This window comes from Mesoplodon mirus, assembly GCF_964341445.2.
Source record: "Mesoplodon mirus genome assembly, chromosome: 3".
Classification (NCBI taxonomy): Eukaryota; Metazoa; Chordata; class Mammalia; order Artiodactyla; family Ziphiidae; genus Mesoplodon; species Mesoplodon mirus.
The window spans coordinates 22,072,132-22,094,855 of NC_138978.1; the positions used below are offsets into that span (position 1 = coordinate 22,072,132).

At 50.5% G+C, this 22,724-nt stretch overlaps 1 protein-coding gene across 1 annotated transcript in view; it reads left to right on the plus strand.

Annotated features, from left to right (window-relative positions):
* Positions 1-2,863: 2,863 nt before the first annotated feature.
* GRHL3 (grainyhead like transcription factor 3) overlaps positions 2,864-22,724 on the plus strand; it is a gene marked incomplete at both ends in the record, with an annotated part of 31,206 nt that continues 11,345 nt past the window's right edge. The window contains 14 exons of the mRNA XM_082612114.1: positions 2,864-2,910; positions 5,954-6,140; positions 8,910-8,971; positions 11,166-11,511; positions 11,769-11,842; positions 12,302-12,455; positions 12,661-12,772; positions 14,158-14,252; positions 16,503-16,661; positions 17,253-17,331; positions 17,453-17,586; positions 19,295-19,329; positions 20,617-20,705; positions 21,568-21,653. Of these exons, the coding sequence (XP_082468240.1) occupies positions 2,864-2,910; positions 5,954-6,140; positions 8,910-8,971; positions 11,166-11,511; positions 11,769-11,842; positions 12,302-12,455; positions 12,661-12,772; positions 14,158-14,252; positions 16,503-16,661; positions 17,253-17,331; positions 17,453-17,586; positions 19,295-19,329; positions 20,617-20,705; positions 21,568-21,653 (1,659 nt within the window). The remainder of the gene's footprint in view (positions 2,911-5,953; positions 6,141-8,909; positions 8,972-11,165; positions 11,512-11,768; positions 11,843-12,301; positions 12,456-12,660; positions 12,773-14,157; positions 14,253-16,502; positions 16,662-17,252; positions 17,332-17,452; positions 17,587-19,294; positions 19,330-20,616; positions 20,706-21,567; positions 21,654-22,724) is intronic.

Below are 22,724 nucleotides of genomic sequence, written 5' to 3' on the forward strand. Positions count from 1 at the left end.
TACTGGACAGGAAGCTAGGAGACCTGAGTCCCAATCCAGTTCTGTGCTGTGTGTCCTTAGGCAAGTCACACCTGCTCCCAGAGACTAGATTTCTAGGGAATTCTCTGGCAGTCCAGTGGTTAGGACTCGGCTCTTTCACTGCTGAGGGCCTGCGCTCGATCCCTGGTCGGGGAACTAAGATCCCACAAGCTGCGTGATGCAGCCAAAACAAACAAAACTAAAAAAAAAAAAAGAGAGAGAGATAGAGACTTGATTTCTAAAGTCTCTTTGCACCCTAACTAGAACCCAGAAAATCTCAACTAATGGCGGAGACACATTTACTTACTCTCACTGGGAGTTTTAAGTGGCTCAGCCAGAATGCAGTGAGCATTAGAGTCTGAAAGGACTTGGGATGAAACCCTACTTCACCACTCTAGGCACTTCACCCCTCCAGGCTTCTGAGGAGGCAGCCTTGTGAAGGTTCTTGATGATGGAAGACAGAGACCTCTGTTCTAGGCCTGGCACCATGAGATACCATCTGGGTGGCCTTAGGCAAACCAGTGGCCTTCTCTGTGGCTCATTTTATCCTGCTATGAAATGGGGATAGTCATACCTTCTCCCTACCTTACAGGGGCGTTGCAGGATCAGAGGTGATGACAAATGTATGAGAAGCATGTTGAAAAATATAACACGCTATGCAAATGTGAGGGATTATCAAATCTCAGACTTGAGTTTCCTTCTTAATGGGCTGGCCTTCCTTGAAACAAGGCAACATATGCAAAAAACCTGGCTCACACCTGTCACACAGTAGGCAGACAAGCTCTGGGAGCTGTCCCAGGCTTCTGCCTTTGTCTTGCCTTTCACCTGGAAAGTCTAAAATCCTCCCCACCCATCTTCACGCCCCTCTCCCCCTCCACCCCTCTTCTCAGCCAACATCTAGTCATTCCCCAAAGTTTAGGCAGGTCAGAAGTCCTGCTTCTTTTCCTTCATAGCTTTCTTCACCTGATAGTAGCTGTCCATTTGTTTTTGTGGTCATGTCTGTCTTGCCTGCCACTAAAATGCAACCTCTGTGACAGTAGGGATCTTGTTGTCTTGCCCACCTAGGACAAAGCCTGGCACATAGTATAATAAATATTGATAAATATTTAGCAAAATGAAGCATAGATGGTTAGGTGGATGGATGCCACCCAGGTTTATTGTTTTTTCCCCTCTCTTCTACATCCCTTCTTGGAAACTAGTGGTTGGTGGAAAAGTGACTAGTCATGGAGTTAGATTCCAGGAGTCTGGCCTTGTAACTCACTCAGCCAGTCCCCTGGAACAGGTCACCTAACGTCTCTTTCCTTTGTCTATTTCCTGGTCTGTAAAGTAGAGATAATAACATGTCATGTATGTCGGGAGGCTCCACGAGATAGTGAATGTGAAAGTCAAGGCAAGGGGTTATTACACTGTCTCTTTTGTTTTTGATGTGGAACCTGGTTCACAAACAGGAGGCTTGGAGAGGATGTTAGTTTAAGAACCTTAGGCAGAGTCTCCGCTTTACTTTCATTTGGGGGTTCTAAGAAGATGATGATCATGATGATGATGACGGTGATGATGCCAATTATTTACTAAGTGATGATTCTCTGGCAGGCTCTGGGCCAAACACATTTCCTTTTTTTTTTTTTTTTCCAATACACGGGCCTCTCACTGCTGTGGCCTCTCCCGTTGCGGAGCACAGGCTACGGACGCGTAGGCCCAGCGGCCATGGCTCACGGGCCTAGCCGTTCCGCGGCATGTGGGATCTTCCCGGACCGGGGCACGAACCCGTGTCCCCTGCATTGGCAGGCGGACTCTTAACCACTGCGCCACCAGGGAAGCCCCAAACACATTTCTTATGTTAATGTACTTAATTCTCCCAACAACCCATGAGATTATCCCCACTCTAAAGTAGCCAGCCCTGGTAACTCCATCACGTGACTGTGCTCTAATTTTCTTCACAGCACTTATCACTAACTAAAATTAACTCATTTATCTACTTGTTTACCGTCTGTCTTCCCCAATTAGATTGCAAATTCCAAAGGGAGAAGAGCCTTATCTGTCTTGTTCTTGGCTGATTCCCCAGTGCCTAGAAGAGTCCCTGACTGGCACACAGAAGATGCTCAATAGACCCATTTAACAGATGAGGAAATAGGCTTGGAGGGGCTGAGTACCTTACCCAAGGACACATGGTTACTCAGGTCTCTCAGGCTATGACCCTGTTGCTCCTTCCTCCCATGGTGCTACAGATTCTTCTGTGCTGCGGCCTGGTGGAGACCTGATGGCTAGAAGGCTGCCCAGAGCCACTTCTCCCTATACCCTCCTCCCCCATTCCCCTTTCACCTTCTGATGGCTGAGGAGTTTGGCCTTGGACAGGGACACCAACAGAGAGTTTGTGGAGGCCCTCGGGGAAGGTGACCGCATAGGTTCCAGTCAGCTGGTTTCCCCTCTTTGTTCTGGCTGTCTCCCGTTAGTAGGGCTCACTCCTTCCTGGAACGCTTTTCACATCCTTACCCACTGGGCCCTCAACTCTCAATTCTAATCTTTAAGAGAACAGGGAGCGAAAAGTTTTTGGATCAGTACTTGGCACTGAGTCAACGCTAACTAACCTTATTCATAGCCAAGACTTTCTAGAAGCCAAATGCTTAGTCTTGGAATGTGACACTGACTGGTAGCATACTTGGGAACCGGGGCTCTAGAGTTCCCAGCGCCCGGCCAGGAACTTTTCCACTCACCACACTTCCTCACTCAGTCCCTCTTGACTTATATGGGTGGGAAATCCCTTCTGTCTTGCAGTGGAGGATTGGTTCAGTTTATTCCAGAGGAGGGGAACTGCCAGAATAAAAGAGGCATTTAAAAGGAGACTAGCATGGGGTTAAGAGCTGCGTCTCGGAGTCCAACAAGTCCAGGTTCAAGGTAAGCCTCTGCCACTTACTAGCTGAGTGACCTTGAGCAGGTAATATCACCTGAGTCTCAACTTCCCCTAAACCTATTGTGCAGAGTAGATAAGATGATGCAGAATAATAGGTGGAACAGTGTCTACCTATGGTAAATTGTTGAGGTACGGTAGCTGCTGTGTATCAAGGAATCAGACTTTGGGATCCCAACAGGATGGATTGGTGACCACTGTAGACCAGAAAAACCCTCCAAATGAACAGCAAACATTGCCTGTCCTTTCGTTTCTGATGTGACTTTATCATTGTCTTCTAAAAATTAACTTTTGAATAGGGTAAGATAACTGATGGCTCATCAAAGCCGATAATGGTCATTCCACCAGAGTCAGCAAATTGGGGCTCCAGGCCCAGATCTGCCAGTGACTTGCAGGGTGACCCTGTCTTGTACCACGTTGCAAACCTTTGATGTCTAGCTCCAGGCTGGGCCGAGAGCACAATTTTTTTTTTTTTTGGCATATTACTCCTTTATTAGAAATTATAAATGAGGAATTATTTCAACACCTGAAGACCAAACTACAGCATAAGATTCCATAGGCTCAAGATTTTTGACATTCTGGAAAGAGTATTCTGTAAAGTATATCCTTTCCGTGGCATGGCAACATCATTCTTTTTGTATTAAGCACTTGTTATGTGCCAGAGACAGTTTTAAGCATTTTTCCTGTGATGTTGCGCTCAATCCTCATCATCCTACATGGTGGGTGCTTTTATTAGACACATTTTATAAACGAGGAACAGTGCTAAGCACTGGGATTCCTTATTGACCCGGAGAGTGGTCCACCAGGCCTTTCCCTGTTTCTCCTGTGCCCCCTTGGTTTAGGAGTTCCATTTAGGCTGGTACTGGGAGGGGTTGGGGGCAGCCACCTGGGCTTGCTCTGTAAGTTCCTCTAACCCCAGGCCCAGGAGGCAGCTGGGAGGGGCCTTTTCTCACTTCTCCATCTTAAGACCCTTGATTTATAGAAGCAGAAACTTGAGGTGTGCCTCCCTCTACATGCCCCTGGAGCAGGAATGTTTCTGTCATCTCTCTTTCCTGTGTGATAGCTCCCTCTCCCTCCCTTTCAGAGCCCAGTACCCCACACCCTGGGGCTCAGTGAGATGGGAGACACTGCCCTGGAAGAAGCCCCTGGGAGAGTGCCACCCTCGGCCTGTCTGGGTGTGGCCTGGCTGCTGTTCCCACTCTGTGTCTGAGAATGTAGGCTTGAGCCGCAGGGCAGCAGGAGGGCACTTCCTGTGGTGTGATTTGTGAAGGTCCTTGCCCACCCACCAGTCTGCCACAGTGCCTGCAAGTCCACAACTAGAGCATTTTTCTGTTGTGGTAGGGATTGCCCTCTTGCACTATGGTAAAGCTGTATGACTTAGTGGAAAATGTGTGGCTTTGGTACTAGACAAGCCTGGGTTTAAATCCTGGTTGTGTCATGGACTAGTTGGGTGATTTGGGGGCATTTTCTTGTCTCCTCCATGTCTCGGGTTTCTCCATCTGTGAACTGCAGCAAGTGATCCTTACCTCTACAGTTCTTGTAAGAAGCAGAGCTGATGAGTGGCAAGTGTTCATATATAGTATAGTAAGTGGCAGCTGGCATTATTCCTGTGTCTAACATTAGAGAATCTATGAGACTCACCTAGAAATGGGGGCACCGGGGCACCAGGACACCAGTCTCAGGAATTCTCTTTTCTCAGCCTGGCTGTCCCCAGCTTCTCACCTACCAGTATCCTTCACACATTCTTTGTTCTAAAGTGAACATAAGCAGAACTTTCCCACCTCTGTGCCCTTGCTCATGATCAAGAGCATGTTCTACACCAGTGATTCACAAAGTGTGGTCCCCAAACTACCAGCATCAGCATTACCAGGGAACTTAGGGGTGGGGCCTGGAAATCTGTGTTTTAACAAGCCTTCCATGTCATTCTGTTGCAGCGAAAGTTTGAGAACACTATTCTATATTACAGCAGCATCCTGCTCAAGCTTGAATCCCCTCTGGGCCACTCGCTAACCCACTTACTGGGACCTTGGGCAACTCCCTTAACTTCTCGGAGCTTCAGTTTCCTCATGTATAAAATAGGAAAAATAATAGTACATGCCTCACAGTGGTGTTGTGAGAATTAAATGAGATAATCCATGAAAAGTGCTTAGCTCAGTGCCTAAAACATGGTCAGTGTTCAATAAAGATTAGACATTATTTTTATCATCATCATCATTAATCTGTATTATGTTCCTATTCCTGGGACACTCACCCTACATATCTGAGTGATATAATCCCCCATGCTGAGTGTCACCAACTAAAATGTCTGCCTCCTCCAAAGAGTCTTTTCTGATCTCTTGCCTTTGAGCCTATGTGGCTTGTATTTGTCCAAGTTCTCAGCGCAGTGCCCAGGTTCTGCCTGCCTAGGGGTGCCCTGCAGCATTCCACTCCAGTTCCTGGCATCTGAGCAGCTGCTTGGGCACTCCACAATAAATGTTGGTCTGAAATGCCATTTCCCAAGACCAGGTTCTGCCTATGGGCTTCCTTGCTCTGGCTCTTTCTGTCCCTCACCACACTCTCTAAGTTGAAATGATCTCTAGCCTTCTGTGTCTTTCTCGGTCTTGAGGAGAATTTCATCAGAAGAACTCATGCTGAGTTACCTGGAAATTTTATTCTTTGCAGCTTGTCATTGTTGTTTCCCATCCTTGTTACACTAATTCCCCTTGAATAAGTATCTACCATGGGAGCATTTTACTGAATCTTCTCTGAAGCCTTGCGAGGTTGGGATTATAGTCTTCATGTTGTAGATGAGGGAGCTGAGGCCCCAGGTCTACAGCTTCTACATGGTAACATTTGGTGGTGACCCAAAGCATCTGGCTCCAGAGTTTGGATGCATTCTACTGCTCCATCTGCCCAATGATGACAGAAGAAGCACTTTCAAGTTTTCAAGGCTGGTAACTCTCTGAATTCCTGGGTGTTGCTCTGAGGCTGACCATTCACGGAAATTCTGCTGGGACGGCCTAAATTTGACCTTCCTTACTTGCCTTTCAGTTTCAGATCTGTACGGCTGCTAAAGAACGACCCAGTTAACTTCCAGAAATTCCCCTACACTAACGAGGATGAGGCCTGGAAGACCTACCTTGAAAATCCCTTGACGGCGGCCACGAAGGCCATGATGAGAGTCAATGGAGACGATGAGAGCGTTGCAGCCCTGAGTTTCCTCTATGATTACTACATGGTACATTTGCCACCTCTGGGCATGCCCCCCTCTAACTGACTGTGTGTCTTCGCTTTCAGGCCTCATGGCTCACTAGCCCACCATGACCACCCCTAACCCCTCACCATGTTCTTTCACACCTCTGGGCCTTTGCACATGCTGTTCCCTCTGCCTGGTACCCTCACCTTTCCCCTAGCTAAACCGTACTCTCAGCTTTGGGCCTCAGCTTCATTGTCAGCTCATTCCACCAGAGGTGGGGAAGGCTTTCTGGGGTCTCCCATTCTGTGCCCCCTCTGGGCACCCTCAGCAACCACCATCCTTTTCCTTGAAGCTATCCTTAGAAACTTGCTGTTTGTGCATTTATTCCCCCATCTCCCCCATGACACTGAGCTCCTGGAGGGCAAGAATCATGTCATGATCATTACTGAGCCCCTAGCACCCCATACTGCCTGCCACACAGTGCTCAGTACATATTGATTGAATGGATCAATGCCTTGGCCTTACACACCACAGCAATACCCCCAACCTACCATCTTCTTTCTGCCCCTGTACCTTAGGTCATCCCAGTTGCCCTGTCATCCCCACCTGCCTATTCCAACCCCACCACCTAGAACATGCCTTTTGCTCTTGAATCCATTCCCTTCTTTCAGGGCCCTTCCCAAGGCCCACCTTCTCTTGGAAGCCATGCTGCCACATCACCTCTCCCTCTCCTGAGTGTCTCACTGTCGTTCATACCCTCGCTGCCATTATATGCATTGTAATACCTCCTGACAGACCATCTTGTATTGTTCTCTACTTGTTTCCTGGGCCTTGGCCTTGACTCTGGGAGACTGTCAGTTCCTGAGAACAGGAATTAGGCCCTCTCATATATGATAAGTGTGCTTAAACCTGTCAGTAACCATAAGTACATAACACACGACATCACCCCTCTTCCAGTGCCTGTGCCACACATTGCTAATGGATTACAAACTGTATTCTCACTGAGGGTATATGAGGACACAAAATCTTTTTCAACCTAGTACTCCAGGCAGCCACTACCCATCTGTCTGAATTGTCATATGACAGCAAACTCTCTTGCTCTTCCTAGGCTGGGTTATTGCTCCAAGAGACTTTCCCAGATCTCAGGCTGGGGGACATGAATAGCTAAATGTTGTGATAACTGAATCTGAACTTGAAGATTTAAAGCCACCTTGTAAATAAGCCCTCAAATTCACAGGCCCAAGAAGTAGTTTATCTATTCTACTACACAAAGGAAGGTAAACTCTATGTAAATTCAGAGGCCAAGGGGGGAAGTGGCCTCAGATATGAGAAAGCCCCAAATTATCTCTCTGGCTTTGGTTCTCATCCTGGAGTGGTATGGTTACCCTACCTTACCTTCTCCCCAGCAGACAGATAACATCCTCATAGCATTTGATGGAAAAGGAATTGGAGCTGACTGCCTCAGCCTGGGGACATGGTAGGAGCCAGAATTCTAGGTCTGAGCTTAAACTCCAGCCTGGGATATATAGCTTGAGGTTGGGCCATAAAATAAAATATAGCACCATCTCCCCTGGGCAAGAGGCCATTCTCAGGGCTAGAGTGGTGGGGACAGGCTCTGAAGGTGATGCTTGCAGTGGTTTATTGCAATATAGTGTTCCAGTGAGATACACCTGCCCACCTCTTCCCATCCCAGAGCATGTTAGATTCAGAGCAGCACTATGTATAGTAAAGACATGATCTAATGGTGTGGAAAGAGCACCAAGTTGGGAGTTCGAGACCTGTTCCTACCACAAGCTGGCAATGTGGCTTTGGGCAACATAGTCCTAAAGGTGACCACTTACCATTTCTTACTGAATGCTGGTTACTGTGCCAGGCGCCTTTCCTCATGCTCTTCCATGGGGTGAGACTAAGAACCCAGGCGTTGGAATCACTAGGCTGGGTCGGAGACCTTGTTCTGGCTTTATTAGCCTCAGGGAGAAATGACCTGGATGTTCTAAGATACAACAATATTATGATCATAATCATGAAAGGTAACATTTACATAGTCCTCTCCATGTGTCAGGTGCTGGTCTAAACATTCACAACAGTCCCAGGGGTTGGTATTACTATTATTATTCCTGTTTTACAGATGAGGACAATGAGGTGCAGAAAGGTTAAGGGACTTGCGCAAGATCATGCAGCCAATATGTGGCAGATCTAGGCACTAAACCCAATAAGTCCACACTCCTAATCACTAAGATGACGGAGCTGCTCTTGGCTTCAGTTTCCTCATCCATATAATGGGGATAACATTAGTAGACATTATAGAGGTGTTGTAGGGATTAGATTAGAGGACACAGAGAAGGCACATAGCACAGGGTCCAGTGCATAGGAAGTACTCCATTAAAAAACAGTGAACAACAACAAAAAAAAACCAGTGAACATTATTTTTATTAATAAATCTTCACAATCCCTTTGAAGTAGAGTTCATAATCCCCTGCTTGACATATGAAGAAACTGAATCTCAGAGAAGCACAGTCATTTATCCAGAGTCACACAGCACTTTTAAGTGGTAAAGCTAGAACTTAAGCTAGGCCTGCTTGACTCCAAATTCCATGATTCCTAACTGCTAATCTTGGGGTACTTCTCCCCACTCTGTAACCTGGGGCTCAGACTAAATGATGGCCCGACAATTCGAAGGACTGGTGGGTTTTCTCCCAGTGACCAAGGTAGCTACCCTGCCTGGCAAAGTCCCCTGGCGGGGGTTGAGGCTCCTAACAGCCAGATCTTACCCAAGAGCTATGCATAAATCCTTGCTTCCTCTCCTCTCAGGTCCCCAAGGAGAAGCGGCTACTGTCCTCCAGCAATGGGGGCCGGAACGACCAAGGAAAGAGGTGAGGCTCGTCGGCGCCACCATCTCTGTCCCTTTGCCCTTCCCCACCCCCACCTCTAGGCCCCTTATCCCCTGGGCACAGGAGGTACAGTCCCTAGGGCCCACCGTACTCTTAGGGACCCACAAAGGCATTGTAATCTATTTTAAAGTCAGAAGAAAACAATGAATATGATCCAACCTGGGTTATATTTGTACTTATATCAATGCAATTGTAAAAGGTTTTTAAAATATTTTTATGGAGGAAGGGATCTATGAAGGCAAAAGAGAGTAGGGCCCACAAAATCATAGTGAGACCTTGCCTGAACACACAGATACACACACAAACACACACATCCTAGGTGCCTGTAGGCCATGTGGGCTGGAGTTTACTGAAAACAAACTTCAAAGCCATAGTGGTGGAAAAGCCCTGATGGAAGCTTTTCTGTCTTAGCTCCAAAACCCTCCTTGCAGCCTCAAAGGGAGGGGACACCTATGTTCCCGTATTTCTTTCCCTTGGCTCTCTTGGGCCTCTGCCTGGCATTAGTGCCTCGGGGCACTGATGTTCCTTTTCTTGTAGAAAGCAGCCCAGGCCGTGCTCATGACCAGATGGGCACTGGAAGGACCCTGCCCCCCTTTCTCCACTTTTCCTTTCCCCCCACTGGGCAGGGCTTCTGATGGGAAACCTTCTGGTCTCCTCTCTGCCTTCGAGAACATCCAAACTGCTAAGGCAGGCATTGCGACTCTTGCAACGGCCTCAGGGCCCCTCCACTGCTAGAAACGGTAGGCTTTGGTGCGGGAGACTTTTCTCAAAACTAATTTTTAAAAATGTGGTCAGCTTTTCTGATTATAAAATAATACCTACTTGTTATAAAATATTCAAACTCTTTAGAAGTATATAAAGTAAAAAAGGAAGGAAGGGGAGGAGGGAGGAATGAACTGGTGGATTACATAATATATTTGTTCATCTGAAGAAAATTGTTCATAGGTGTATGACAGTTTTAGGGAAATTATGAATAGACAAGTAGAAAATTATTAAATGAAAAAACTCATTAATATCATAATTCCAATAACAACAAAAGTTGTTCTAAGAAAAGTTATAGTAAAATATTTGGCCAGCCAGGAAACAATATTGGTATAATTATAATAATTAAACTATCTATTGTTGTAACTATTTTAAAATTTAGTTTACTTTTTAAAAATAAATTTGGTGTAGTAACAAAATAAATATCCAGGGCTTCCCTGGTGGCGCAGTGGTTGAGAGTCCACCTGCCGATGCAGGGGACGCAGGTTCGTGCCCCGGTCTGGGAAGATCCCACATGCCGCGGAGCAGCTAGGCCTGTGAGCCATGGCCGCTGAGCCTGTGCGTCCGGAGCCTGTGCTCCGCAATGGGAGAGGCCACAACAGTGAGAGGCCCGCGTACCGCAGGGCCAAAACAAAACAAAACAAAATAAATATCCATACTGGGGCTGGGCATTGAGAAACAGAAGTATGGTGGTGGGAATGGAAGACTGGCACAATTAAAGGAGAGCACCCACCGATAATAGAATCATCTTATTATAAGGTCTGTGTGTTCACTCAGTGTCTCTGATTCTGTGAATCTCTGGGCCTTATGTGTGAAAATAGTCTATCTGGCTCTTTTGACAACCAAGTGAGGACCATATGTAAAAATTCTTTGGATTCTGTAAAATTAAATGCCTGAAAGACACTGTTATTTTAGCTAAAAAATAAATAAAGTAAAAAAGTAAGTTTCTTGTAATCCTACTTCCCTGCCCCCCTTAATAGTTTGGGGTATATCCTTTCAGCCCTTTTTCTCAACGTACATTAACTGTACTCACAAATACCCACTCTTCCCCACACCATGGACGACTCAATATGGTTTTTTTTAGTGTGGGGACATTTGACTCTGGATAAGAAATAAATAATTAAACTTTCAGTTTTTTTAATTACCAAGTACTGTAATGGATAAAGCAGACATTTGCCCCCTGAACTCTGAGCCTGTACTTGGTTCCATTCATGACACCCTCCTCCCTGCTCATCCCTGTGACACACTGGCTTGCTGCAGTATCTTGTTTCACACATTTTGGTAAGACCTAACATTACAATGGATTAAAAGAGGTCAGTATGTCAGTGTGATGGTCACCCTCCAGTCCAGCCAAGGAACCCCCGCCCCTCAGAGAGAAGAGGTGCACCCACTTATCCCTCCTGTCTCTCCTCAGGTACTACCATGGCATGGAATATGAGATGGACCTCACCCCCCTTGAAAGTCCCACGCACCTCATGAAATTCCTGACAGAGAATGTGTCTGGAGCCCCAGAGTACCCTGATGTGCTCAAGAAGAATAACCTAATGAGCTTGGAGGGGGCTGCACCCACACCGGGCAAGGCAGCTCTCCTCACCCCAGGCCCCAGCAAGCTGGAAGCTGGCTCTGTGGACGGCTACCTGCTGCCCACCAGTGATGTGTATGATAATGGCTCCCTCAGCTCCTTGTTTGAGAGCATTCATGGGGTGCCTCCCACACAGCGCTGGCAGCCTGACAGCACCTTCAAAGATGACTCACAGGAGGTAAGGGCCCACCCCCATATCCCTCACGGCATCCCTGGGTCTAGTTACACGTGTATGGAAGGAGAGAAGACAGTGAGGTGGTCAGAGCTTTGGAATCCATGGGAAAAGGAGTCCTTGAGCTGAGGCAGGGCTGCCATGTACTGTTGTCCAGGTTGTACACTATACAACCTTCACAGTTGTATGCAGTGGCCCTGGGCTGAGGTCCCAGCAGAACTGAATGTGGTCATTTATTTTCTCTGGATTGTGTTTCTCTGCAGTCGCTGCTCTTCCCAGATATCCTGAAAACATCCCCAGAACCCCCATGTCCAGAGGACTATCCCAGCCCCAAGAGGTAAGTCAGTCTCCCTGGACCCTTGGCCACCTGGGCAGTGGGCTGCAGAAAGACCCTACTGTCCCCAGAACAGCCATCGTCAGTGAATGAAAAGAGGGGAGTGAAGGCACATAAAAGAAGAGAGTCATTTCTACATCCCTTTCCTGGGCTGTGACAAGGACCTCAGAGCTTAACACCCTGTTAGAAAACCAAGGTTCTGTTGTCCTAGTCTTCCCTATAACTTTGTCACCCCTCAGGGGTCTCTGGTTCCCATTATTCATTATTCAGGAGGATTGTGGCTCAACAAAGCCATTAAATAGAAACTCTGAAAAAGAGGAAACTGAGGCCCCGGGAAGTAAAGTGATTTACTGAGGTCACATAGTAAGGCCATAGCAGAGCCTCGGGCTTCCTGCCCTACTGCCCTTTGGGATACTCCTGCCTCGGAGCCCAGCCTCACTCTCCTCTCCCTCCTCCCCGCAGTGACTTTGAGTACACCCTGGGCTCCCCTAAAGCCATCCACATCAAATCGGGTGAGTCACCCATGGCCTACCTCAACAAGGGCCAGTTCTACCCTGTCACCCTGCGGACCCCAGCAGGCAGCAAAGGCCTTGCCTTGTCCTCCAGCAAAGTCAAGGTACTTGGGCAGTAGGTGCGGGGGTCGGGTCAGCCCTGCCTGCCAGGGACCCCAGGGAGAGGGTGCTGTTGTATGACTGCCCGTTGCCACGGAGTGGGGGAAACTAAGCCAAAGGGCTGGGCCATTTGACCCGGGCTCTGGCAAGGGATGAGGCTGCCTGGGCCTCTTCTGAGGCTGGGGGTCACAGTGACTGCTGTGCTTGCAGAGTGTGGTGATGGTGGTCTTCGACAACGAGAAGGGCCCGGTGGAGCAGCTGCGCTTCTGGAAGCACTGGCATTCCCGGCAACCCACCGCCAAGCAGCGGGTCATCGATGTGGGTGAGAGCCCGCCCAAGCCCTCCGTCCCAGTCTCTCTTCCTCTGTCTCACAACACACACACACACACACACACACACACACACACACACTTAGGCCTTGCTTGCTGTGCCCCTTTTTCCCAGCCCCCTCTGACCTCTGCAGGACTTATTTCTGACTCCAGCAGCCTGCCTGGCCCCTGTCTCCAGTTCAAATGCTGTGGGGTTTGCAGGGATTTGCATCTGTTGGCTGGAAGCAATGACTTCTTTTCTGTGTTGCTTTGAGATAAACAGGACCCTGGGGACCCTAGTAGTGTCAGATAAATACACCCCTGGGATGCTGACCTGCTTGTCCCCATCAGGGGGCTTGGCCAATTGAGACACAAGTGCATAACAGTGCAGGCAGTGGGTGATCTGGAAGGCTTGAAACACAGTGCAAGGGCAGTTCTGCCTTGGAATCTGGAACCTTTGGGCTTTGTCAGAGGGAAGGGTACAGGGGAAAGGCCTTCTGTGTGTGCCACCTTGTCCCGGGCCCCGAGATGAGTGGGAGGCACAGTCCATCCTCAGATCTCCAGGTTCTGGCTCTGTCACTCTCTTCCTGGCTGTGTGACCTGTGTCACCTCCCCTTCCCGGGCCTTGGTTTCTTCAGCTGTCAGTTGGAAAAACGGCCGCTGCCCTGCCTGCCTGCAGTGCTGTGTCTGCCTTGGAGCCACGTGTACTAGAGAACATAATACAAATAGGGATGATTCAGTGACCTATCTGAGAGGCCAGTTAGTACAGTGGTTAGGAGCCTGGGTTCAGGAGCCAGACAGAGCCGGACTCCAGTCCTCACTCTACCTTTTATTAGCTGTGTGGCCCTGGGCAAGTGACCAAACTTCTCTGAGCGTTATTTTCCTCATGTGTCAGCTGAATGTTCATAGCGTTGTTGTGCGGATTAACTGAAGGCTGCCGTGTTGCGGGTGTTCAGTACATGACAGTGGTCCTCCCATTCACTTAATGCGCCTGGTTCATTACTAGTGGTAGCGGCACCACGACCTTTACTATGGCTCTCACTGCCACTGTGACCGCGATGATTACTACTGCTGCTGCTTCGTCTGGGAGGCGTCCTAAATCACAGTCCCATGAAAAGGAGAAGCTCCACCACAAAATCACGAGGGCCCTGGCCTCGTTGGCAACGTTAAGGAGTCCCTCTGGAGTTTGGACAGATCCGCTTCTCAGGCTGGACCTCAGTTTTTCCACCTCTAGCCCAGGGCACAGTAACTAATTTCCTCCCAGCATTGAAGCATGGTCCTCGGGGGAGAGGATACAAGTCCCTGCCAAGAACAAGGCCCACCCCCTAAATGACCCCTCCCCATGGGGCCCCCAAATCCCTTCCCTTCTGACTCTCCTTCTGGTCTCCTGTGGTTTCAGCTGACTGCAAAGAAAACTTCAACACTGTGCAACACATTGAGGAGGTGGCCTATAATGCACTGTCCTTTGTGTGGAATGTCAACGAGGAGGCCAAGGTCAGTGCTGGGGGCACGGCCAGGACGGGGCTAGGCTGCCTGGAAGTCCCCATCCTGGGAAAAGGGCTTACGTGTACCTAGGATTGTGGCAGCTGCTCCGATGAGGGCACCAGTGGAGGAGGCAGGATACATAGTGATGGAGAAGTCAGAAACGCTGGGCCCACTTCCCAGCTCTGTGACCTTGGACAGATGCCTTAGCTGAAAATTGGGGTGTAACCATAGCACCACCTGATAGGTTGGCGTGAGGATCAGGTGAGATAAGGAAAAGGTAGAGCACAGCCTGGCACATAAGCAGTGGCTGTTGTTAATTAATCCAATCCACCTATTTACCAGATAGGAAAACTAAGCCTTGCGCGTGGCCACACAGCAAGCTGCTGCTGTTGCCAGGTTTCCTGACTTGTGGGCTAGAGCAGAGTGTTGCAGGAGAAGTGCTTTGGAGTCTGGTAGATGAGGGCTTAAACCCATTACCTCACTTCCTGAGGGCATAGGAAGGGAAGAGTAATCTGCCTCCTAGAGTTGTGGTGAAGGTCCTATGAGATCACGCACGTCAAAGAGACAGGCACGATGCCGGGCCCATCGGAGAGGCCTGAGGAATGGAGCCTCTGGCGATTTTTTTTCACACCAGTGATTAAGCCGTTTAGTGCTTGAGACCAGACTTGAACTCACCTGTGCTGCGGTGTCCCTCTGTGTCTTGGTTTTCTGTTTGGACAGGTGGCATCATGGAAAGGGCACTAGTCTGCGACTTGGGGACTCGAGCTGGGTAACCCTGGGCCTGTCCCTTCACCTACCTGGGCCAGACTTACCCCATCAGACCAAGGTTGGGTCTGGCTCTTGGCAAGGGCCTTTCTGGCCTAGAAAAGCTGGGGACCTAATCCCTGTCTCCCTAGCTTGCCTCATGGGGCGGTCCAGGCTGCCTGGAGAAAATGGAGGTGAAGGGACTCTGAAAACAACAAAGGGAGGCACAAAGGCGAGGGATTATTATTATTCAAACAGACACCAGGGACTGGGGGAGGAGCTGGGGCCTCCAGTTCAGGGAGGGGGGGAATGAGTTTCGTGGGAAGGGAGAGGTGGGTTTCGGTTGGGATTTTCTCACAGCCTCTTAAGCCCCCAGGCTTGGGTCTTTCTCAGGCGTGAGCTGGGTGGGGGCTGCATTAGGGCTGAGCTGGCTGAGGGGGAGGTATGTCTGGCATGCACCTGTGGGCCTGGCCCCCCCAGCCAGGGAAGGAAGGGGGTCTGCTCAGGGACCACACCCCACCCCCACTTGTGCAAGTCAGGGTCATTTCCAAGGGAAATGCCCCAAGGAACAGGGGCCAGCCTGGAGTGGGGTCTGGCCTAGGGTCCCACAGAGGAGTCAGCAGTAGGCAATCACTAGGTGAGCTTGCCAAGAGATGCCCAACTAAGACTGACCCCAGACTGCCATCAGCTGCACGTAGGCTTTGGGTTGAGACTCCAACTGTCCCACTTACAACAGTTACAAAATATCCAAGCCCCCTAGGTGTTCTACCAGCCTCACAGCCACAAGAGGTAGGTTTAATTGTCCACATTTTGCAGATAAACAAACTGAGGCCCGTGAGATTAAAGGACTTATCCAAAGCCACATGGCTTGAGTGGCAGAGGTCTAAGTGGCCCGATGTCCAGGCTCATTCCACCATGCCACCCTGCCCAACCCCCTGTGGAAACGTTAACAAGTCACATCCATGCTCAGAGCCTCCATTTCCTCAGCTGTACAATGGGGGTGACTGGTTCAGCTATGGCTAGAGCTGGTGGTTGCCGTGCATAGGGGCAGTGTCTCACTCTCTGTGGCCCAGGGCCAGCAGGAAAGTGGTCTTCTGGAGCTGGGAGGGAGGGGGATTTGGCTCTTCTCTACCTCCTTGCTCTGAGTTGGAAAAAAATGGGCTCTGGATTTTAAGCTCCTAAAGGACCCTTAGTCTCCCTCCCAGGGCCTTGATCCTTTGGGCTGCCCTTGGAAATCTAGTGGAAGCTGCATTGTCCACTGATGAAGACCTGAGCCCAAACTCCGGTTCCCTTATACATTCCCTGTGTCGCCTTGGGACAGCTGCCACCCCTCTCTGAGCATCAGTTTCCCCGTCTGTAAAAGAGAGGTGGTGATGTTTGCCTTCCAGGGGCGTTGTGAAGTTAAGGGTGCCCACCAGACACACAGTAGGCTCCATAATTATACAGGGTGGTTATGGAACAGCAGGCCTGGTGACCTGGGTCAGCTGTTTAGCTAGCTCCCTCATCTGTCCCCAGGTGTGTATCGGCATCAACTGCCTCAGCACAGACTTCTCCTCGCAGAAGGGGGTGAAGGGTGTCCCCCTGAACCTGCAGATCGACACCTACGACTGTGGCTCAGGCACTGAGCACCTGGTACACCGAGCTGTCTGCCAGATCAAGATCTTTTGTGACAAGGTGGCTGGGGTGGACCCTCTGCTGGGCCCTGGGAGGGAGAAGGGCCAGCCCCCACCTGTGCATCCTCCCCAGCCATTCTGGGTGTGTCTGTCTCTGTTTCTTGCTCTCTGAATGTCTCTCCCTGTGTGCTTGTCATTTGTTTGTCTTGGTTTCTCTATGTATATTTTCCTCTGCTCTCTGCATTTCTGTCTCTCATCCCTTCCTCTTTCTGAAGATCTCTTTCTAGATCTCTGTAAATAGTTCTCCAGGTTTCTTTTTCTCTGTGTCTGTCTGTCTTTTTCACATTTCTCTTTCTTCTTATCTCTCTCCGAGTCCCTTTCTCTTTTCTGTTTCTCTCTCTGTTCCTCTCTCCCCACACCTCTCTGTCTCTCTCAATTTCTTCTTTCTCCATCTTTCTATTTCTCTGTCTCTCATGGTCTACCTGACCTCAGGGCTGGGCTGCCCTGGGCTGGGCCGAGGGCTGGTACCTTCCCATCTCCTGATCTCACTCTGGGAAGAAAGCAACACCAGAGGGCTGGCCCACATTTAAGAGGCAAAGCAGCCAGCCCCTCCCAAGACCATCGGTGACCCCCTTTCCCTTATCCCCCACAGGGAGCGGAAAGGAAGATGCGGGACGATGAGCGGAAGCAGTTCCGGAGGAAGGTCAAGTGCCCCGACTCCAGCAACACTGGTCAGTGGGGACGGGTGACCGCGGGGCTGGGTCGGGGTGAAGGGTACGGGAGACTAGAGGGCAGCGGTCGGAGGCATGAATGGAGGGACCTCAAGGCACGATGCCTTCCTTTTCCCATCAGGAATCAAGGGCTCCCTGCTATCCGGCTTCAGGGGCAATGAGACCACCTACCTGCGGCCTGAGGCAGACCTGGAGACCCCGCCAGTGCTGTTCATCCCCAACGTGCACTTCTCTGGCCTGCAGCGCCCTGGAGGGGTGAGGGTCTTGGGCTGAGAGAGGGTTGTGGCCCCTGGGAGGGGCTGTCTTAGCACAGACCAGCAGGGAGCAACCTGCTACTCAGCCACTGCAGGCCAGTTTAGATGTTGACAGGTCCTGATATCATCAAATTATCTTTATTGAATCCCAGGGGACTAAAAAAAATGTATATACGGTCATATAACTTCAGTGACCTTTTCTACTGAAGAGAAGAATGTTAATAAAGAAATGGACCTCATACCCATCGAAATGTTCACTCCTGGAGCACACATAGGGCAGGTTTCTAGTGTCAGAGTCCCACGTCAGACTGTAGCCGCATCGAAGCTGGGTGGGTAATAATCATCATAGCAACACCTGTGAGCGCTCACTGTGCTCCCGGCGCCGCTCTAAGTGCTTTCTGTGCATTATCTCCTTTAGCCCTCACTACCTCCCTGCGAAGTTGATAGGATTCTCCCTGGATTCACGGCATGGAAATTGAGGCTTTGAGACCAAAATTACACAGGACGTGGCAGAGCCAGGATTGGGACCCAGGCAACCTGGCTTTAGAAACAGTGCCCGTTACCCTGAGTTACACCACCTCTCAACACAGGGAGCCATTTACCAAGCACCTTGACCGGCCAGCGGTGCTGGGCCCAGCCTTTTGCTGCATTGTCTCGCTTCCCCCTCACCTCACCTGGGCAGCCCAGCCCAGCCATCCTTTGAGGTAGAGACTGTTATTCCCATTTTCCAGGCAAGGTCACTCAACAAGTCAGTGGCAGAATCAAGACCCCAGAGCCTGTCTGTGAGTTTGCTTCCATATTAAACAATCTGACTGTTGCCTTCCACTGAGCTCCCACCGTTTAGGTGGGAATGTTTGCAGAAATGGCCCTCGGTGTACAGATGTGTTCAGTGCAGTGACTTCAAACAATAAGATAGATTATGGTGCTGAAAGAGTAGCCAGTCCTGAGGTCAGCCCTGGCGCACATTCAAAGCCTTCTCTGCGTCCGCCACACCCCCTTCACTGCCCTGGAGTAGTTCTGTGGCCCCCATAGCACAGGAGGCTGCATTAACCCACTCTCTCTCCCCAACCAGAGGCCTCAAGTAGGGAGATGACCACTTGGGCTCAAAGCTCCCTGTGGGAGGAAGAAGTGGGGCACCAGCGCTTGTACCTGTGAGCCTGAGAGAGGGCACCAGGGGAGCGGGAAGGCAGAGAGCCCGGTGCTGAACCACAGTGCTGCCCCCGTGGTGGTACCCCAGCGACCCTGCCCTCTCGGGGCCTGGCTGTGCTACCTCACAGGGCTGCTGATGGCTGCACCAGGTAGTGCAGTGCCAGGCACACGTGAGGGTTCAAAACGACTGCCTCTTCCCCTTCCACTTCTTTTACCTCAGCTCCAACTACCTAGTTACCAGCTGCAGGACAGTCTGCAGTTCCAGCCCTTCTGGGCCTGCTGGGGCTCAGATGGGATTCACTGATTCTGCCACCCTTTCCTTAGCACCTCATGTGTTCACTGAGTCCTGACTCATCCAACTGGGGCTTGGTACTTCCTTTCAACTCAAGGTCTCAGCTCACTTGAGGGGACACATCTGAGCAGAATGAGCTAGAAAGCCATCGAAACTGCATTCCCCCGTATCTCCCCACAAAGATTGTTCATCCCAGAAAGCCTCCAGCAGCTGAGGGCTACTTGCATCTTCCTGTATGTGACGGAAAATGTCTTTCTCTTCGTTGCAGGCAGTGCCCTCAGCAGGACACGGCACCTCCAACAGGTACGCAGAGAAGCAGCCAAGGGCCTCACCTCCCTGCCTGTCCCCCCTTTACTGCTCATAAGCTCCCAGCCTGCTCTTCCCTCTGCTGTCCCCCAAGCCAGAGGCTGGGCCCGGAGGAAGCAGCCTCGAGACTCTGCCCCCAACCCCCAAGCTAGACTCATGCTCCTTTCTCACTGAAATTGCCTGAGTTTTTATGGGTTTGTTTTATTTGAAAAGTTGGAGAATCTTTGGCGAGACACCTGCTTGTAAAATGGGAAAGAGAAAGCCTCTGAGATGGTGGTACAGATTCGGAGAGTAAGGAGGGCAACTGTGTGGGAGGACCTGGGGGGATCAACCCCGTGTCCCCTCCCCCCACACCCACCAGACTCCAAGAGGCCAAGGGGGTGGCCAGGGCAGCTGTGTGGGAGGACCTGGGGGGATCAACCCCGTGTCCCCTCCCCCCACACCCACCAGACTCCAAGAGACCAAGGGGGTGGCCAGGGCCCCTTGGGCCTTCAGCCCAGGATGGACCTCCACGTCCTTCCCTCTGTCAGCCACAGTCCCTTCCCCTCTTCAAGCCTCAGCTAGAAATGTGTCAAAGAAGGAAAATGGCCTCATGAGGATGAGGCAGATATGAGAAGTGGCATGTAATAGAATCTTTGTAAATGGGAAAGCACTTTATGAAGATCATGTATTGTTGATATCAGTCTCCTCCTTATAAACAAGAAGTACTTTTCATAAGGTTCTTTCACACCAAATTATGTCACTTATTACCTCACAACAGCCCCAGTGAGTCAGGCAAGCAGGGGTTATTGCTCTACTTTATAGATGAGGAAACTGAGGCTCAGAGGAAGTGAAATGACTTGCCCAAGGTCACACGGCTTTTAGGAAGCAGAGGCAGGCTGGAAGCTAAGTCTGACTCACTCTAAAATCCACAAGCCTCCCTCCTCCCACTGACTCACGTCCAACTTGATTCTTTCAAAAAAGAATAGTACTGATGATGAAACAATAGTCCATATTTATGGAGGGTCTGCTGTGTGTCACACACTGTTCTAAAAGCAGTGTGCATTATCTCCTTCAGCCTCACAACTTTACGCAGCACCCTGCTATAGATGGGGACACTGAGGGGCTGTCACCCTGCTAGTGAGGGGCAGGGCTGGGATTTAAACCCATGCAGTCCAACTCCAGAACCTGCTCCTGTAACCTCTGTCCCACTGCTTTGTGCCCACCCTCATAGGGTCTTCTTCACCTCTGGGGCCCCTCAGACTCTGGCTTCCTCACAGGCCTCTCTCCCTGCCATCCCCACAGGCTGCCTCTGAAGCGTACCTGCTCACCCTTCACCGAGGAGTTTGAGCCTCTGCCCTCCAAACAGGCCAAGGAAGATGATCTACAGAGAGGTAGCCTCACTCCCACCCCATCTGTCCTCTGATCCCAGCCCCAGCCCCCCATGAGGCCTCCCCAAAGCCTCAGACTGATTCTGGTCCAGGCAGCCAGGGCAGCGCCCACCCCAGCGGGGACAGCACGAGGGGCTGCTTTACTCCCTGGAGTTTGGGGCCGGGCCAGGATTTGAGTGAGGGGGTGGAGCAGGTAAGGAGGGCATCCAGGGTGCTTGGAGAGACAGCCACGGAGCTGACAGTCCATTGGGGGGCTTCTGCCTCTGACCTTGTTTGAACGTGGGCGTCCTGGGGCAGCTGGTAAGGCAACAGGCTCATGATGTTGGGCAGGTCCACCCCACTTCTCTAATGGGGGTAGGAGTGGGGTGGGTTTTCAATACCTGGCTTTCTGTCTTTGACACAGTAAGTCTGTGACTTCCTGAGAGAGGGGTGCTGTAGCTGACCATCAGGAAGAAACCAACCAGCAAGCAAGATCAAGAGCTTCCAGCAACCTGGAACTGAGCCTTGCACCCCACTTGGTGTTATATCAATACTGCCCACAACAACTCTGTGAAATAGTGGGTGGAGCTGCCTCCATGTTCCATCTGGAAAAAATGAGGCTCAATGATATTAAAAGAACTTCTTCAGGGTCACAGAGCTGGCAGGTGGCAGAGCAGGGATTCAAACCCACCAAAATCAGCAAAGTCTGAGCAAGTGTGTGGGACCTGCAAAGCCAGGTGGGGTATTTCCCAGCTGGGTACAGACCCTCAGCAAGGATTTGCTCTTTTTGCAGAAATCAATCTTAGGTTACAAATAATATTTTTTAAGATTCTCCCACCCCCAGATGTTCCCTTGCACCATTAAAAGCCACCCCTTTGCTTCTCAGTGCTGTTGTACGTGCGGAGAGAGACTGAGGAGGTGTTTGACGCCCTCATGCTGAAGACCCCGGACCTGAAGGGCCTGAGGAGTGCGGTAAGAGGCCTTGTGGACCCTGGCCGCGGCCCTCTCTGCCCTCCCATCTCCCCCGACTCTTCGCCATATAGTTCTGATTTCCCACAGGAAGACTCTGGGAAGGAATATGCTGGAACGCTGGCTTTCTGGTGGCCCATCCGTCCCACCCATCTGAGGGTGCCTGTGGGGCCCGGCTGGTGGAGGTGTGCCTCTGAGATGTTATCTCCCAGCCAGAACCCGGGCTCCACCCTGGGAGTCGCACACACCATAAATCCTCCTTAATCTGATGGCTGCTGTCTGACAGGCCAGAGCTTTTTGTTGGCTTTGCAAACCTGTTTCTATTTTAATGGGAATGAAACCCCAAAAGGCCAGGCCCCAGAGATACCCTTTTTTGTTTCCCAGAGGGCCTCATTCCTCCAGCTTGTGGTTGGACGGGGGGCGCTGGCTGGGGCGGCTGAAGGTGGTGTCTGGGCAAGGAGACCTTCCCCAACCCCCCAAACCGCCAGAGAGCAGGTGAAACAGCCCTGAACAAAATCCACAGCAGCTTTGTGGTTCAGCTAAAAATTGAGCAAACACAGCCTCCACCAGGGCCAGCTGTGTTTCAAGGTCGAACCACACAGAAAAGCCTGATGGTTCTAAGATGTCAGGTTGGGGAAGGGAAAATGAATCAAGTGATAACATAGCTGCCTTTTATTGAAGACCCACTATGTGTCAGGCATCTTGTCAGGCATGCTGCATTTGCTAGCTCACCCTATTCTCTTAACAACCCTGAAAAGTGGGTACTATTAATGATCTCCTCATTTCCCATAAGGAAATAGCCTCCCAGAGGTCAGGTGACTTGCCAAGGTAACTTAGAAGTGACAGAGCTGAGGTTCTAGCCCAAGCTCTCTCCACTCGGCTATGTTATCCTGTTCTCTTCACATAGCATCAGCCCTGCTTGGCACCAGCCCCGGGAAGTTGGGCTCACAAAAGGCCATTAATGTCACTAGAATACAGACTCAGAATCTTTGGGTTGGACGGTACCTTAAAGGGTCAGCTCCCCATCTGGTGCCCAAGCTCTCTCCTCATTAGCTCTTCCAAGTGGGTGCCCTC